The following is a 19,987-nucleotide window of genomic DNA, read 5'->3' on the forward strand; positions in this document are numbered from 1 at the left end:
GCGCCATTGTAATTGAGAGAATAGAGACCACGCGTATGAAAATTGTCATTGCCTTTATGTTTCCTTTATGTTTCCTTCTTGTGCCCTATGCGACCTTTATGATTCCTTGTCCTTTGTGTGACCTCCGAGACGCCAACTTTGTGTGTACCACATGTTTACTCATCCTAACGTATACCTCAAGGAAGTGACCTTTATTATGCCTCTAGGATGTGCCCTTTATGTTTACGGCACGATGTAAACTGGGTATGCACTATGTGTTATCTGAGTGTACACTTGTGTTCACATGTAGGTGACATAGAGTGCACATAACAACTGTCTGTGCACATAATACAGGCAGATATATCTGTACAGTGTGACAGCCATTGATACACTCTGCAGAGTCATTGTAAGTACTAAATCTTGACTTATCCTTTCATTTGCCCTAAGAAAACAACCCTTATTATAACTATTGTAGGATGTGCCCTTTGTGTTTACGGCGGCACGTTAAGTAGGTGTGCACTTTAGTGCACACGTAGGTAACATAGAGCATTAATCTATATATGGTGCCTGCACTCTATATACGTTACCTACATGTGCACTTGGGTGATGTGACATGTCACTTGGGTGACATGTGACCTACATGTGCACTTGGGCGCACATGTAGGTCATAGAATGTGCGCAGTGAACATCATTTGCAAATAGTACAGTTAGATCTATCTGTACTGCATGTTGTTCACTGGCAGGTTCAGGAAAAAGGCACTGCTTGCGACCATCACACTAGACATGCCGAACGGCACTAATTGTGGCTATACTGTGCGGAAAATTGAGCATGCCATGAAATTGGGTGGTGTATACATAATGATTTATGCTATGCATTCTCTTAATATATAAAGTATTTCTTACTTTTTCAACCTGCCATTCTCCCTTAGCAAGTCAGATGCAGAAATCTGCAGTATTTAACCTAATATGCAAGAATTTCATGAAAGTTTTGTGCCAGCTAGGCTATCAAACATAGTTGATTGAATGTTTAAGACGGTTCTCATAGCAGGCGTCTGTCAGATGCTCCGCTTCGCCTCCAGTTTGGGAAATAATCCACTTCATAATATATATATATATATATATATATATATATATATATATATATATATATATATATATGAGCACTATGTTACCTGTGTGGGCAATCTATGTTACCTGGCTGTGTACTCCCTTGAGTGCACATCCAGGTAACATTGAGTGCGCCCAGTGACCAGTGATTATCTTTTTACGCATGCTACAGATAGATTGTCTACCTGAAAGATGTATTAGCGTTAACTACTGGCGTATCAAAATAAAAAAAAAATGAGGGGGGGTGTGCCTGCCTCCTGCTCCCTATCTATCTTGGCCGTATTGATCAGCACGTGCCATCAACAGTACATACGTACATGAAAGCCTCATGCCGCGAATAATCTCTCACGACAAATAACAATTGCGCGGCGGCTGGAGACGCGGTGGCACGACGCGCAGTGTTCCATGGCTTGCGCTACATGAACCGAAAAAAGAGGCGTACGCCTCCGCGGCCAATCCGTCGCTTTGCTGTGAGCGTATATGATTATACAACCATTTGAGTAGCTGTTCGAGGTTTTGTATTGGTTTCATGATAGCCTCATTACACATAAATATCTAATACCTACATTACGATTGTCTCTATATTACGCTCGTTAGATTTCTTTGCAGACGTCAGCGGGAAATGCAAGCGCTGCCACCTCCAAAGCTGAACTGGAGCTGCCGCTAACTTTCAGTACGCCTTGTTCGAAAGAATGTAGTGAAATTGAATATCTATAACGTTTCTGATACTCTAAACTGAAAAAAAAACTCGAACATTGGGAGACGCTGCCGCTGCTCCACCTCAAAACCGTGGTCTTCGATGCACTTTTTGACATGTTGCTTTTTCTACGCTATCTTTTTTTTTCAGCCCTCGGCCTTGTCATGATACCTTTTCTCTCTAGGTCTCACACAGATTATACACAAAAGTTTGGTCACTAACCAATGCAGAACCGGCGGTTGCTGCTAAAAGTGCCTTTCTTTTCAAAACTGCGTGTTACTGCTTTAGCGAGATAGCAAAGTGGGCGAGTTGGGTACTATTCATCGTACCTTTAGCAACAGCCCAAAAGCAATGCGGAAACAAGGAACAAACACTCTGAAGAAACAGCGCTGTGTTGTTGTGTTTCTTCCTTTAGTCCGTGTCGCTTTCGCGCTGTCCACAAGTACGAGTGATTGCTGTGTCGATATTAGCAGGCGTAGAAGTAGGGCAGCGCGGATCCCGTAAATGCTTGCTTGGGCGTACAACTGAATAACTTATGATTGTGAGTTGGCTGAGTATGAAAGTTGTGTGCGGAGTATGGCCGTATTTGATTACGCGAGCACGCAAGCAGTACGCCAGTTTCACTTTGGCCGAAGTTCCGCTGCCGCTGCAAGCCAGCCATCGCCACATTTTGTCACCTTAATTACTTACGCTACGAGGATATATGGTTCCACCGATTCAAGATAAGGCCTGACATTCTCAAAAACACGCCACTGGGCGCCATAGGAAGCGTGTATATGTGTGGTGATTCCGAATTTCTGATCGGTGGGTCTCACAGCTATCGCGGCTGCCCACACACCGTCCGCCATCCCAAGCAGACGGAGCTGCACATGATGCGCGCTGATCGGCTCGTGTCCGCCGGCAAAAGTTCGCGCACACTTCGTCTAAAATCTCTCTATATACATAACAAGGGAGCGCACCAAGACACTTTAAGCTCAATAGTTTGTGTTTAAATACCAGTCTTCCTTCCAGCTACGACTTTTTCGAATCTCGAAGGCCGTGCTTTTCCAAAATGCACCCCTAAAAGGAAATGTAAATCTCGGAGGCTAAATTCACTTGTTAACCGCAGTGCGGCGCTGCTGCAGTGTGACGGTTGACGGTGAGCTGGGCCACGTTGTGTTGGTGTGAGCGGTGAGAGAGCTCGTTGCAGTTACACGGTAATTTAATCATATTTTCTAAGTGCCTAAACAAACTGTGATCCGTATCGTGTGCATCAGCCATTAGAAAACCTGGACTCGTGTAACGCCATTAGTTTGCTTATGTTTCCTGTGATACGCCAGTGTCTTATGTGTACTACAGCGCCCGTCCGAGCTGCCTTTGTTCTCGCCTGTCCGCGTTCGCTCGTGAAATACCTGGTACTGTGGCTTCGAATTATGATGCGTGGAAGAATTTGTTGAAAGTTGTGCCTTCGTGCGCTGATGTTCATCAGCAATTCGACAGTGTTCGCGCCGGAAAGAGCGTCGTCGCGTGGTGCCTGCGAGACGAAGGAGCCGTTTGCTGACCACATTGAACACAAGCAGGTCTGACGCCTGCACGCATTGTCGCAGCTTATGGTTCATATAGTAAGCTTTGTGGAACGACAACAGAACACTTTCGGAGCGTATGTTGACCATGTTGCTGTGCACATTTAGAAAAGCGTTTCACGAGGGGAGTTTCCGTGAAATGTACTATTTCTTACCGCTTACTTGCTTTATGCAGTGATGTGCTACCAGCGCTGATTGGTGGGACTTAATGGGCAAATATTTACGTAAACGCTGAAAGTTACTGTTTCCTCGGTAGTTTCCCGGCAAGAAATTCTTCCGTAGATATGCATTTCCGCAAGTTACTTGTGTAATGCATGTCGATGTGTCACGGGCATCGCGAGTTGGTACGCGACTGGGGTGTTTGACACTTGAGCAGATGTTAGCTTCTGTAAAGATTATTTTATTGATGCAGTTCAGTTAGAAGTCTAGCTTCGCGAGAACCTGTCTGCATTGTTTCTGTTCGTCGACGCGCTCGCGTATTTGCCTTCTATATTGCCCGGCAAATATAGACCAATATTACAACAGTGAAATTTCTTTTTAAACGAGGCATGTCAATCAGACGTTCGTTTTCATTAGTGTTTTCATCTGAAGAACAAGATGTCAGCTCCGGCGATTGTTCTGAAAGTATGTGGGTTGTAGCACTGCGTAAATAGGGCTGCGATTTTGTTGCGATGCTTTCCACTCGATGTTTGCCTCTCTTATAGCCCACTATCCACGGCTGGTGGTTCTAGTCAATAACGGTGGCGGAGTGTCAGTCAGACCACAGAGGAAAAGGAAAAAGGAGTAGCATAGGAAAGTTCATCGCTACAAGATCGCGAACTAAGTTTTAGGCCGTTAATAAACAATTCTTTTGATTTTCTACATATTTAGGTTTTGGGGATAATTTTCCAGATATTCTGATGTTTGCTGCTGGTTTTATTCCCGCCTGAACTTTACAATATAACAGTGTAACCTCATGAGATATAACTACGAGACATCTGTACAAACAGGCACAGATTAATGTGAAAGTCCCTTTTTTTCAATTCCACATGACACCATAAATCACACGTTTGAAGCTTCACGTCGCAGTAAGTTAAACTTTTCTTACTGTTAAGGTTATGCGGATTATTGAGTCAGGCCTATATCCTGTAGGAACCTGCTGCACTGCTACATACTGGATCGCACAATGATGCAGTTGACCTGCATGCTTTTACAAGGTGAGTAAAAAACTAGCTGTACTGTGCGTTGTAGGATATGCTTGTGTAATATGCAATCATTTTACTGTGTACGAGTGCCATCTTCAGGATTTCTAGTAGCAGATCACTTGCACAATATCTTTTATTTATCTAGGGAGCCTTCAGTTGAAGCGATGTAACTAAATTAGGTTCCTCTGAGATAAATATAAACAGGGCTGGAGTGACTATGCAATGTATACTCGATACAGACTGTATAATATTCGAGCCAGATTGCTTTTTAGGAACATCATTGAGGAACATGAGGGTGTCTATGAGCCACCCGAGAGAAACAGAAGGCTTTCGTTACCTTAATTATTATTTAGTACCTTCTTACACTAGTACCTGCACACCTGAATTGTTGCCTTTTCTCGGTCACAATAATGTATTGCATACCATAGTTCATCTAAATAAATACCTGCATGAAGACAGTAAAATTTGCTGATTTATTAGGTAGCTGCCAAATTTCTAGTCACAGTATGAGTGCTCAATTTTTCAAGCAAACAGCAAGCCATTAACCTTTTAATGTGGCAAGTTCAATATGTGTCTTAAGAGCTCGTGGGCTCCAGATGGAAGCGGGTCTCCTTTATATGTCACAGAAATTTCAGTTGGTGATAATGGGGTATAGAATGCTGCTGAATCATAAAGGTCAGCCCAGTAGAGTAGTTGCAAGACCACCATGGCAGCACAGCTGAAAGCAGAGCATTCTCTGTTACATTTCATTTTTTTCTCTGTTTCGCGGCACTGGTTCAGTTGATGACAAAGCTTGTCCTATGCCGTCATTTATCTCAAATGTGGAGAGTCTTTTTTACCTTCTCTTCTTTATTACTTACCAACTGCCTAATACTCAAGCTTCCCGCGACACGCAAACAACGCGGAGTACTGCGTAGAATTTATGCATGCATCTGTGTTTTGTGGTACCATACGCTCACCACCTCAGATTTTTGATATGTGAAAAGGAGGCTTGCTTCATGCTCGAGCCACACTGCACTTGGTGAAATTTTGAAACAGCCACTTTGTGATATATTGTAATTATTTGTTGCACCCTCACTGAATTGAGGTTTTCTACTGTGAATAATCCGCTCTCGGTGGTTTTACTAAAAGGTGTTAACCACCTAGGTTCTTGGGCCAGGACTATTTTTAATAAATATTAATATACCCAATAACGTTTCCTCACACGTGCGCATTCTTGCAGACGACTGCATTCTTTATCGTTCCATCAAATGTGCCGAGGATCATGCAATCCTCCAAAAAGATCTTGAACTTATTTCTCTTTGGTGTAACACTTGGCTAGTAAAGCTTAACGTTTCTAAATGTAAAAGTATCTCTTTTAGCCGCAACCATACTAAACCTACGTTTCCTTATCACATAAATAACATCACTATTTTGCATTATAGTCAATATAAATATCTTGGTGTTCATATATCTTCGACTCTTTTGCGGTCAACCTACATTGTATACATATGCGCCAATGCTTCAAGATCATTAGGGTACAGAAGACGCAACTTGCATAATTCTACTAATAACATTCGTAAACTAGCTTATCTAACATTTGTTCGACCTCAGCTTGAATACGCCACATTCGTCTGGTCTCCCCAACAGAAATACTTTATCGAAAAACTGGAATCTATCCAGAATAGGGCTGCGCGTGTCATTGCACGTTGTTACGACTATAACGAAAGCATAACACAAATTAAGCTCGACCTCTCACTGCAGCCCTTGCATGATCGTCGTGATATAGCCCTGATATCATCATTCTTTCACAGATATGTCCATAATAAAGCACCATCAGTCCTGCCTCTTGAACCTCCTCATTACAGGTCACACCGGATGTACCATCAGTTAAACTTCATGCGTATCTACGGAACGACTGATACATTTAACTACTCTGCTCTTCCAAGAGCCATTCGCCTTTGGAACAATCTTCCTAACGTCATCGCTTATAGTGAGCAGGAAAAATTCCGGCATCTTCTAGCATCGCATTCTTCAAACTCTCCATAACCTAACGTGCTATTATTTTTCTTGAGTTTCCTGTTATTATTGTGCTGCTACCCCTTAAATACTGTTTTATTATAGCCAAATATTGTCCCGCTCGCTCTGTAATGCTATTGGTGAGATTTTACTTTGTGAAAATTTCTTGTTCACTGACCTCTCGCATTTAAAAGCATTTAGTTTGTCTTTTGCACAATTTTTTAACACGACATTAGTGCATGTTAGCGCATTTCTTACACTGTATTTATTGGGTATGTATTCACATATGTATTGTAATAATTGTATAACCTTTGAGTGTACTCGTCCCCCTTACACAATGCCTCTAGGGGCCTGCAAGGTACCTTTAAATAAATAAATAAATAAGTATATTGTTCAGGCAGAAAGCCTCCTAAGTAATGCTGTCACACAAAAGATGTATAACAGTGTGGTATGTCTCAAGATCCATACATAACTATATTTCTGGCCTTCAAGCCCTAGCCTTTTCAACAAAATTGTGTCTGCAACAAACATCGTGCTTTTTAAACACTATTCTTATGGTGACAGACTTCTGTCTGTTTAAAGTAAGCGGTCCAATCTGTCTTACTGTCTGGTTAATACCACTGCATTCTTGACTGTTGCTGCAATCGTGGCGGCTTCAAGGCCAACTAGATGTCCCAGACTCAGCTGAAAGTATGAACACAATGTTTGTTTCTTTTGATGATGGTTGTACGTGTGACTTAGCAGTTTGGGTTTCAACCTGTGCTGGTTTTGATTGTGGTGGGTTATACATGAAATGAAAGCTCATGGCATGCTCTGCACTGCACAATGCGATCCTTTGACTGGCATCCTGTATAATAGTTTGTCTTGGGCTGCTGTAGGATTGGTTGAGCTTTTGGCCGTATTCTTATGGATACAAACCTGCATACTGGGCTAGGCAATCATGCCATTGTGCTTATTAGCAACACAATATATAAACAATATTATTGTCAGGCATGCTAAGGCGTTTGGCCTGGCGTTATGTCGCACACTAGGGAAAGCACATCAATGATGGTATGGCATGGTAACTCTTTACGCTAGCACCGCTGTGGTGTTATCAGATTAAGGTAGAAACAATGACATCTAAGCTTCAGTGCCTGCGCTTGCAATGGAGATACAAGAGTATGCTAATCGCTGGCACTGGAAGTTTGCAAAGCATTGATTACATACTAAGCCAGCCCGCCTCCTTTACGTGCCAGTATCACGCCCGCCTGTTACACACCACCGCTGATTCTAATAGCATCATGCAGTAGCAGGATATCAACGCAACTGAAAACATTTAAATGATGCAGCATTGATGGAAGGTGATTGCTTAATACAAACGTTGATCGTCTCCCACATTTTGCTCTATGACGAGCACGAGATGAAGTATAATGCAGTTCATCTTAGATTAAACACCAGTTAACTCGTCATTTTTCTGTTTAGAAAGCATAAGATTGCAATAATGTATTCACATTAAGTTTATTGATTGTGTGTCCAATTTTTATAAAGCCTAAACAACTCGCCACGCCAATAACACTTTCTATGCTTGTGAAGCAGATGCTCCTACCAATCAGTTTGCTGTAGGTACACATACACAGCATGTTTCCTCCCACCTTCTGTGGCATGCTCAAGGTAGTCAAGTGTTGTGCTAAAGGTTCAGTAGAATCCACAGCTACAGCCTGCAACTGACAACAAAGATGTGTAAGAACTGCAAAAACTTTGTGAACATGTGAAAAATGCAAACGATATTGTAACGCTTTTCAATTTCGCATTAGAATGCGTGCGCGACTAACTTTTAACCACATCACCTTATGGCATCGACAGTAGCGTTGCGCGATGGGAGCTTTCCTGGTAAATACTTGCAAGTTTTTGTTCGTGGCACAGTGAGCGCCTCAACTTTGGGAACCTGGATACTTGAGGTACCACACAAAGGTTTATTGGTCAGTTGCCTACTCGTAAAGCTCACGTACTACTTAGCAGCTGCTGCAATAATGATTAAAATAATTTGTGAGCAGTTTCATGCCTGATTGGACTGGCAGATAACAGCGCAGTCTGTTTCGAACTAGTTAAAAGCTTCCGTGTTGCCCTGATGTTTTTATGAGCTATTTTTGACTGCTGCAAGTTTCTTAGCTGTGCATACAGGCCAAGCTGTTCTTGCGTATATGAATATTTTTTAATAAGTGAAAAAGATTGGCCTTTGTTTTGTTTATCAGGTGCCCTGTGAGCTCTCATCCAAGCACCGTATTCCAGAGGTCTGTTGTGAGCAGACGTGGCAAATTGAAGCAACATGCAGATAGTCCAATAAGCTACTCGTAATTCCAGAGAAACCTTTAAAAAGTATAGTCAAAACTTTATTTTAAAACCGTAAGCACTAATATAACCTGATTTTCCATTCAAACGTTATATGTTATATTAGTAAGAAAGACGTAACTAGAACAGCAGCAGCACTGCGGTGAAGAACGTACAATGGTACTCCAAGTGTTATACTGAAATATTATATGAAGGCTAATTAGTTTGTAACTTTAGAACGAATTGGCATGAATTTCTGTGCCATCGTAGTGTTCCAATCCGTATGCTGCATCATGTAGGGAACAGTAACCTTACACTGAAATCAATGCAAAACTTTAAAACTCACAAAAAGTGCATAAATATAAAATGGGTACAAGGAGCTCTTCATCTATGCATGTCTACATAAAGTAGAGGATTTAATCACGGGGGCTACATAAGGGATGCATAAAGGTGGGACGCACGAAGGAAACGTAAACGCAGTGGCCAAATATCAACATGGAGGAAACATAAAGCACAGTAACATAAAGGATGCACAAAGGAAGGACACATAAAGGAAACATAAAAGCAGTGGCCAAATTTCAACATGGAGGAAACATAAAGAACGGTAACATAAGGGATACATATAGAGAGGACACATGAAGGAAACAGAAAAGCAGTAGCCAAATTTCAACATGAAGGAAACGTACAGGCCATTTCCTCATGTCAACTCCGGGAAACATACAGTAAACATAAAGGACATAACCATTTTCATAAGGGAACACCCGTTCACTGGGCCGGCTGTTCTATCTTCTGCCTCGTTGTCTTCTCGCCGTGCTATAGGAGATAGTAGTAATATAGGAGATAGTAAACAGTACAAGAACGTTAAGCAGTATTAACTATGGTTAAATAATTTAAAGAGGATCAATTATGTTGAATGAAACAGAAGTAAAATGATATGAAGTGAATTAAATTTAATGTAGGTGAGTTAACATGATTTAAGGGGGGTAAAAGTGGAATAAACTGGATTGAAGTGGGTTAAGGTAAGTACAACTTAGAGCAAGGTAGAGTAAGGTGGATGAAGGTAGAGTTGAGGACACCTGACAATGTATGACGTCACGTATTGTAAACGTAACCAATTAATTAGAGAAGTCATAGGTTTTTCGCATTTAAATGAGGTAAGGATAATTAAGCAGCTGTGAATATTTAGTTGGTCCGCGCTTACTAAAGCGGCATCTACCCAAGCCCACACCCCCGCTCTCCCCCGGAGTTACCAAGCGGTCCCTCCAGCAGGAACCCTCCGTGTCAGGCCTGCTGCTGAAGCATGAGACAAAAGCACGAGCGCAGCAAAATTCAAACGAGGCGAAAAAATGATCAAGCAACTTTAAAATTATACTGCCCAGAATACGACTCGAATACAGTACCCCACGATCACGAGCTCGATGCTTTCCCGCGGCGCAATGAAACCCTTTCTTTTTTCCCGACATGGTATTCACTGCATCATGTACGAGTATATGCGAGAAACGCACTATGCCGAAGGCACGTGTACACAATAGCCATCATATCTGGTATTCATGGCCTAGAATGGACCTATAAATTACGCTGAGCACACCGAGCAACACAGAAAAACTGCAAGCAGTTTTGAACTTACGAAAGCGGCAACGACAAGCAACTTGTCAAGATGTGGCACCAAATGCGGTTGAAACATTGTTAAGTCATATATGTCCTTGAAATGTCAAATTATTTGAGCATAGTGAAATTCAGACGAAACACTGGTTTCAGCATTTCAGTCTAAGGTATGTGTCTTTCATGAACTATGCAGTTCAATTAGTAAAACGTATCAAAAGGTATGTGTTCTTCGTGGGGTGCAGTCAAGTATCAGATGGTATGCTGATTTCAAATGATGTCTGTTCGTAAGCGTTAGTTGAAACACCTTCCAAAATAATATTCCATATTTACAACTTATAAAGCCATACTTTATGGTCTCGGGTACATCGCAAAGGCTACAATTCGGAGTAGATCAAAAACGCCCTTTTCTGTACAACCAAGGTTTCACAGCTAACGTTTCACTGTGTAATTTAAAGAAAAATGTTTATGCACGTGGGATTAAAGGCATCTTGCGTACTAGGTGCAGTACGTCGTGCTCTGACAGTCCGCACAATGTAGAAGCGTAAAAGCAGGTGGCAAAATAATTGATATGAAATCTTCATACAGTGTTTTTCTGGACGCTGCGTGGAGACATTCAGCAGAAAACCGACCCAAGAGGAATAGGGCAGAGAAATGCACGTCATAATAAAACCGCAAAAACAAGGTCGTTCAGAATATTTGGATGAAACTACCACGTTAGGTAAAGCAGTATTTGAGTTGACTTGATTGCATGATCGTAGTATTGGGTGTCACGTACCTCGTAAAAAAGCAAACGAGAAACAATCTGTAGCACAAATATATGCACCAGACCAAGTCCACCACCACATACGTGTCTGTAGATACCTAGCCTTATAGGCTCATACCTAGAAGATCGCACAAAAATAGGCAATATTCTACTAAAACGTTGAATCTATGTGCGGGACAAATCAAGCATCTGCAGTAAATAATATATTTTTGTAGCAAGGCACAAATTACAAGCCTCCGCTCTACTAACAGTAGAAAGTCTGAGGCGTAAAAGTGCCCGCTTATGGGGTTGAAGTGCCGGCACACGTTCTCGCCAGAAATGTGCACTATGCTTATACGCCTCACAATGAATGCCATCGTATTAAGATAGCACGGTTGTCCATTCTGTACCAACATACTGATTCGGCGTACATCCCCACAAACCAAAACCAACACTTGAGGTTTTTGACGAATTTATCTGGGGTCTAAAAGCCATACCATATTTTTCAGTGAATGAACGAAGTTTGTCAATGCTCCCTTTCTCTGAGCAGAAACATGCAAGCTCATGTGCGTAAGGCAATAGCTCGAGTTCCTTGCCCAAAATATTAAGACCATCAGTGTCACTGCAGTTTAGGTTGCTTAAACACAATAGTTCCGAATAAAGGGCAAATACAAGTGTCGATAATAACGGACAACCTTGTTTTACAGAGCACTGGCTCGGACAGATTACTATGAACAATGATACGGGTAGAACAGTTAGCGTAGCGCACGACAACACCTTTGTAAAGAACGGAGCCGATATTAACGTATTATAAATGTTATAATACGTCGGCATGTTTCATTCGGTCAAATGCTTTTCCATTTCATGTATATGCAGCAGTGCAGAATGTACACAGTGGGACTAGCAATACTGAAGAGCTGTTCGGACTAGATGTAACTTTATGTGGAACGGCCTTTTAATTCGCAATTCCGGTGAGGTCCAATAAATAATGACATGTCATGCTGGAGTCGATTAGATAAGGCTGTTGTTCAAACATTGAAGTCTACGTTCATCAGTGTAATGTGTCTATAACATTCTACAGACCGTAATTTTATTTTGTCACTACTTTAGGGATCAAGAAAATATGAGTTATGGTAAATGATTGTGGTAGGCAATCTTCATCAAAGCTAACGCTAAATAATTCAAGTCAAAAAGGCCTTAACATGAACTTACAGGCTCCATAAAACTCAACAGAGATTACATCAGGACCAGGGATTTTAGAAAACAGTAACTTGTCAATGGGAAATCCTATTTCAAATGGTCCACTAATGACAAAGCTATCTTCCTCTGAGAGAGGGTTTGTTATAGAGATTAAATTTGTCGGAACAACAGGATTTGGCATGTGTGCAGAGCTGAACAACGTTGGACAATATATATGAAATTCCTTGACTGTTTGTGTCAAGCGCGCCATGGATTAAGTGTCTGTGATACGGTTGGAAATCGCATATCGACGCTCATCAAGTTGCGCCTTGGGGATCCAAGGCACAGGTTGTACGCCATCAAATACGAGTACTTCTATGGCGCTCAGAATCATGCTTTTGAAAAAGGCTTTTAATAAGGGTGATATATCACTGTATTGGCTTTCCACGGGTGGTATTTTCTTTGTTTTTAAAGAGCAATTTTCCTTTTGCTCGTCTCATTTATAACGTCGACCGCCAAGACCGATTCATAAGTTGCGATTTTTAGTTAGGTAGTGTACTGTGGCGTACAGTTAATGCTTATGATTTTAATGACGAAGCTAATCGAATTGGGTTTTCTGAAGCTATTGCTAACCTGTTCGAAGGCGATCGCTCTGTCGTTCTTATGGGAGACCCCAGTTGGGTACGAATTCCATCTGAACGTGCTTAGTCAGTTAGCAGTGGTATAGGAGTGCTGAAGTACTATCATACATCACTAATAACGCTGGCCTTATAGATGCCTGGTCTCTCGCAAGGAGCTCGTACTTCTACACGCATTTACAAGGGCGTTCCTATGCTCGTCGGAATCCCATATTTGTTCATCACACCTAAACAGCCAGATTTCTTTTGAAGTGCAGCCTATTTCATTCTCTAATCATTGCATGGTGATTGCCCGCTATGGTGGTAACGGTCGCACTAATTTCAACCCCAAGTGGGCACTATAGAATTTTGATTTAAACTAATTAGCGATAAAGACTTCATATCGCTAGTATGTTCATTGCTAGCATCTTTCAGGTAGTCGACCTTACCCAATATTACTAGCACGCCACCCTTACCCGCAAGTTTTGCTACATCTCATCGCTGGCTCAGCGACTCCAACGACTTGTGCTGTTTATAAGACAACGTGTTTCGAAAGGGTTTTAAATTTCAGCATACCGTAATCGTATCACTTTGGAGGGCTCTTATCCACATTTTCAAATATCTTTCCTTCTGATCAGGTGGCGACCAAGTTTTTCCTGGTGCTACAGGGAAGGCAGTTGGGCTGGATTTTTAGTGAAGGTGTTCCCGCAAGTTAATATTTCTGACGAAATTATCCAAATCCTGATATAATCGGAAATTCTTTAAATTTACCGCTTGAACATGAGACCTTTAGGAAGAAGACTAATTTAGGAAAGAGATAACGTTGCAGAGAAAAGGTTAACCTCCGTTGTTTCTACGCCTTTGTTTATATTTCTGATAGTGCCAGGTTCATTCATTCGCGCTAATGAAAATTCTGAGGTACTCAATGCCGTTCTAATTTACGACACTTGCGCCCTTTTGTCTCTATTATATTTTGTATGCTGAACTAAGTTGTTACCCTCCTGTTCAGTGAGATCGTACTGGCATTTTAGTGAGTGTTCAGCTTGTTCTACTTCGTGAAATTTGCGTTCTCTGTGTAGAATAATGATTTTTTTTTATGTTTAGAGACGCTTCATGAAGAGTTTTCTACCATTATGCCTGCTCATCCCCATCCGTCAGTGTTCTCGTTTCCCGATTTAGCTCGAGGCACAAGCACTTCGGTAACAAATTAGAGGCTCCATAGGACTCAAGAGTCGTGATTTGGAGGTTATACTCTACGCGCTTCTCCACCATTTTCCTGATTTGTTGAAATGCGCGTGGCCGTGTATTTGGATCGCCCATCGTACTTGAGCTCTGGAAGTGACAGTTGCCAGCGGTTGTCCAGGGGTTTGTCCTGGTGGTCAGGAGGCGGTTGTAATAAAGCGCCAGTGGCGCCAGTCCTTCAAAGCTTTGATGATGATTGTTGTTGGCCAAGACCGTTCAAGGCGGCATTTCATGGAAGGACTAGCTAGAAGACACCACGTCCCAGCTATCTCCGGCGGCATCAGCAGCACACACTGCCCACGAATCGGGACGCTTCTCTGTTGAACCAGTGGATGAATCGTCTGTTCGCTCCTTGGTGTCGGCAGTTCAGAACTCGGGGAAGCGGGAGGCTCAGACAGTTCTAAGCTTGTGGTCGCTGTTGGCGAATATTCTTGGCGAGTTGTTTCAACTCTCTTCCAGGGCCTGCGTCCCTCCATTAGGCGCACTGTCGATGCTTCCCACATGTTGCACCAACCTCTGCACTGTCAGTGCCACATGCTAATGTGGAGCGGGAACATCGCGGAACTTTGCATTGCTGTTCCACACGAAATTCAAACGAAATAAGTTCTCGTGGAGCTGATTACGGAGTTTCCGATTGTAGTACAGTTGAACAGAACGGGAGGTAAGCGAAGAGATAACTGTTTAGAAATTAAGCAGCCGGTAGCCACTGGTGTAGAAGTGACTGGCTTTTCAATGGGCCAAGCGTATTTAGAGAGATGAGAAGCGCAACTTCGCGGTTATCTTCGCTTTATTTGACCCAAGGTTTCAGTCGGTGGACCAACCTTTTCAATATGATAAAGCAAATTATCACGACAGAGTCTCTGAATATATATAGGCAGCGCAAGAAAAAAGAAAAGGAAATGACAGACGAAAAGGAAAAGGAGGCGAGACAAAAAGACCAAGAAAATAAAAACGAGGGAAACAGCGGCCTGCCAGAGTGATCATTCGCTGTTTACAGGCTTATTCACCATGCATTTTCGGCGTTACTCTTTCAACAGTGTCAGTTTTCAGGTCTTGGCCATTTCCCACAAGACGAGTGTCATGCGGTCAATATGTGTCTTAATGTTGTCACAGAAAGCAGGAAAAAAGCGCTCTTCTGTATACAAACAACCTTCCTTTCTTTCTCACTGTTTTCACACAAGAACCAATCGAGAAGAACCCACCTGATCGTCGACGGATAAGCTGGCGTTGTGCTGTCTTTCGCTGGTGTAGTCCCAGTCGATATCGGTGCGCTGCAGAATAACCGAAAAGAAGGGAACCTGCACAGCGGCGTCCTCCAGTCCTCCGGCTTCGAGAAGCAGCACGCTGGCTGTGCCATCGGCCGTGAGGCGGTTGGCGAGAACGCACCCTGCGGAGCCTGCACCAACTAAAACAGCCAGCGAGAACAATTTTGCATAGTTACCGCAGTCAATGAGTAGAATGCGCGTTTGTCACATGATATAAACAAGGACAAATGTTCCATGAAAATCAGCAGTAGAACACAGGACTTCACATGTCCCCGATTTTCGCCAAATGTAAATTTGGTGTAGCTAGAGTTCTTTTGGAACAGCGGGAAATATACCTGATAAGGGCTATATAATGCTTTTGAGTACATACTTAAGGAACTCTTCGCGAAGAATAAATAACTGAAGTTCTTCAATCTTCACTCGCGCATAGCGCACAGATGCAGCCTGTTTTCTTCAGATTGACAACTTTGTGGGCACATTGAGTTACTTCATCAGATTGGTAAAATTCCTGGGCGATTCGTAATACACGAATGCAAAGCTTTCAGTACAAATCAGATGGCCCCCATTGTGTGGAAATCTAGGTTTGCTTTCATGTTTGCCTTTTTGAGTGCAGCAGGCAAACACTATGAGCGTTTTAATACCTCCACTAAGCAGCCAACAAATAAACGTTTACCCATTGTTATTCGATCAGCCGCTGGTGAGCCGATCAACGTAACTATTTCTCTGCATCTGTACTTTCCTTCCCTCTAAATATAACGTTTTAAACAACCCACTTGAAAACAACGCCTAGACACGCAAAGAATGAAACGCTGAAACAAACCAGCGCTTTGTGTCTGTCTTATTCGTATGACTATTACTATTATTGCAGCGTCGCTTTTAAATTGCGCTGCTTACAGCCAAGTTAGGAATGGCCAACAAGGGCTTTATTACGTTGAAATATTCAAATAAAAGCTGCGTGAATTATCTAGTTATTTCAGGACACCGTCGAAGCATGCATATACATTTTGTAGCCCTTACACCTACTCCCGCTAAAAGCATCGCCGTAACTACGTGCAAGCAATTTTGGACACAATGAGAATATTTTGCAACATATTTGTTCTCCCGATAGAAGCTATGGATGACATTAAAATTGAAGGATCACCTGTCCTTCATAATGCGCCTTTTCGCTTGTTATCAGTGCTTGAGAAATGAAGAGGAAATATAAATTAATAGAAAACGGAGCACAGCCTCGCACCAAAAATATTAAAAGAAGGTTGTAATCAAGTGACTAGTTTAACAAGTGAAAAGTTAGGACAACCCCAAAAAAAGAAACTCAAGCGTGGGTGTCATAATCCTCGCAATGACAAGTTCCGAAGGGTGGGGAGGGGAGGGGGGTGTAGCATTGTGCATCGGCGAGGAGGGGCTTGCAGTCTTCGCATGTGTATGCAGAAGCATAAGCAGCGTCCGGCGGAAAAGTTGGTTATTTCTTTTATCGCTCTTAATTAGGTTGCAATTACTTCGCAGCTAACATTTTCTTATGTTATTTACGGCATATATGTCAGGACCACACTTAAAAACACATTGAAAAACATGAATTTTAATTGTTCCTGCCAGGCTATTTCTTGCGTCGGTTTTTTACGCTGGTTCTTGCCGAAAAAACAACAACATGCGCCGAAACCATCTCACGATGAATGTCGACGTCAATGCTAGCACGTATGTAGCGGCACACCATACGCCGGCCACCCAAGTGCGTCACGTGCTACGTGTGTACTGCAGCCACGCTCAACTTTAGCGCTACGATCTTGCACTGGCTGTGCAATCTGTTGACGTCATCGCGATGATGTCCGTGCGTGGTCAGTTCGATGCGTCGTGCGAAAGCGCGTGCGAACGCTGAGAAACGCGTATATGAGGTTCCTCTCGTGCGGTGGCACAAGAGGGACCTCACTGGCACCCCGTTCGAACAGGGGTGGTTCACCCTGGTTCGAGCGGTCACATAGTCTTGTTGAGCTAAGTGTTATATAACTGCATGCACAGCTATCCACCATTTTGTTTATCTCTGCTGCATCGTTTGCATCTCGAAACCTCTATATCTACGCTGTACAGTTACCAAAGCCTGGAACAAATCCGTTATTACCAATCTCTTTTCTGGTTTTTTTCGCACCAATACCATAGAGAAAGAATTCAACACGAGGGGACACTCGGGAAGAACTGGCGATAGAAAACACATCACGGCTAGTGTTAATCCCATCCATTGGTTGACGTGAGCATCGGAAAAAAGGAATGTGAAATGAACTTACCGACAACGTTTTATTTTTTATTCTTGGCTCCTAAAACTAAAAAGTTCTGCATATAAGTGAACTGATACTTTGAGACATTTTTTCTCGCGTTACTTAGCAATAATCTAACGGCACGCCAGGCGCGAGATATGCAAGCGCCATGCGCCAGACAGGCCTGACAACCCACCGAACCCAGCGAGGCCGGTTGCCAATGTGAAGGTCACCTTTTCGGCGACCCGTCTCTTTGGGAAGTAGCATGTTTGTTGGGCTCCTGACGCATTCTTGCGTTTCTTCTGCACTCGACACGGCACCACTGCACTATTGGACTACAGCAAGGTGAGAAATTTTGATTAGCAGTCTGCGACGTATTTCAAGCAATTTTGGCTTTCACGGCACGGAACCGATATTTGTCGCACACTTAGCGGAAACAGCTCTGCCGTCTTGCGTACTTAATTTTCGTTAATGACTCATAGTGGGAGATGTTTGCGACGCTTTCTAGGAGCCCCAACGTTACTGTAACTTATTTCGCTAGTTTTTGTGATTCGCCGCACCCGGCTTTCTGACCCGTTTGGGGAAAAGCAGCTCTTCCGTGTGACGCCATTCCGCAGGTACTGAAACTCACCGGGACATGTTTTCGCGCCTTTTCTGGCCCGAACATAATTGCAACTATTTTCGTTACTTTTTGTGGTACTCTTCAAGCACAGTGGCCGCGCCCGGCGTTGTGACACAGTTACCGAAAAGCAGTGGGACTGTGAGGCGGGGTTAGTTTCGCGTGTACTGAATCTTACTGAAACAAGTTCGTGACGCATTCTCTCACCCCCAAAATTATTGTAAATAATATCGTAACTTTTGGGGATACTTATGCGGCATGCTAGCCGAGCCCCGGGATCTGAAGAAGTTAGCAAAAAAAGCAAACCGGCAGTGGTGACAGTTTGCCGTGTACTGAATGTTAGTGAGACAAGTTTGTGACGCTTATTATGGCCACGCAATGTATACCTTCTTTCAGTACTCACGCTTGTGGAAAACGCGACGAGCGATTGCCAAGAGTGATAACACTGGAGCGTGTTGCTTGCGCCGGCATACCGAGCAAGAGATAACGCCGAGGAGCTCGAAAACTAAGAACTCGAAAATTCTGTCTCCTGAAAACAGGCTTTGTATCCATGCACTTTGCGTGAGTGCGAAAACAAGACTTTCCACGAGCGTCTGGCATGGTCTGGCTTAGAGCCTGCGTTGTGGCCGCCTTTGTTTATACAGCGTATTATCGCGTCGGCTGCGGCCAAGCTGTTTTGGGAACGCGCAGTAGCCCGTGCATTTGTGCTCTTAAAGGGCCCCTCACCAGGCCCCATAGGAAATTTCGGCAATACGCTGGAAGTTGTTACGTGTCCTCTAGAGGCAATCTACCGCAATAACATTTGAAATCGGCTCATTAATAGCCGAGATACAAATATTTCAGCGCCGCGAACCCATGATTTCAGCAGGGGGGCTCAAATGCCAAGCAAGACACTCTCTCTACTCGCCCCGTCTAGCCTCCGCAAGCCAAATTCCTTCCCTGCGCCCTCCCATACCGGATCTCGAGGATCGCGTGACGCATACGTCACAGGCCCCGCCTTCAATTTTTCATCCTCTTCGGATTTTTTTTTTCTGCGCTACGCATTTCTGCTAACGGTGTCGCGCGCAAACTGTCTCGATCGCGCAGCGCACGATGTTGCGCGCTGTGCACAAGGAAACATGACTCGCGGTGTATTTCAGTGCTGCACAAATACTGCGGCAGAACAAGCGGATCGCAGAGCATGATCGCGCGCTGGAACACGGTAGAAAATGTCACAGTTTCGGTACCTGCGCATGTGACCGCACGACCGTGGGAACAAGCAGATGAAGCGGAGGTACATCTCTCTTGCTTCGGTGCGAAGTGAAACAAAAAACACGCAGACATTCCGTTTGTGTGTTTTATTATTTCTCTAAAGATCAATTCATCAATTCAAGCAAGAGATCGCACAGATAATAGATGTTGTCTTGAATAATTCTCGATGTCACATGTCAGCACGAGCGACGTCACACTGCGGACACGAATACGTCGGCGCAAGAACACGAGTAGGTCACCGCCCGGCTTGGAGCACGGCGGCCGCGAGGAGAAAGAAACATGCTGTTCGGTTTGAAATTCCAGATCTTTCCGCGGCGCATAGCGATGTAATACTTTGCAGACATTATCGTTACCACGCAATGTATGCTCTATGCTTGTCAGCTCAAG

General features: G+C 43.3%; 1 protein-coding gene across 1 annotated transcript in view; it reads right to left on the reverse strand.

Annotated features, from left to right (window-relative positions):
• LOC142570571 (glucose dehydrogenase [FAD, quinone]-like) overlaps positions 1 to 19,987 on the reverse strand; it is a 143,765-nt gene that overhangs the window by 99,398 nt on the left and 24,380 nt on the right. Inside the window, exon 3 of the mRNA XM_075678943.1 lies at positions 15,422 to 15,624. Within this exon, the coding sequence (XP_075535058.1) occupies positions 15,422 to 15,624 (203 nt within the window). The remainder of the gene's footprint in view (positions 1 to 15,421; positions 15,625 to 19,987) is intronic.

Source organism: Dermacentor variabilis, chromosome 2, assembly GCF_050947875.1.
Source record: "Dermacentor variabilis isolate Ectoservices chromosome 2, ASM5094787v1, whole genome shotgun sequence".
Lineage (NCBI taxonomy): Eukaryota > Metazoa > Arthropoda > Arachnida > Ixodida > Ixodidae > Dermacentor > Dermacentor variabilis.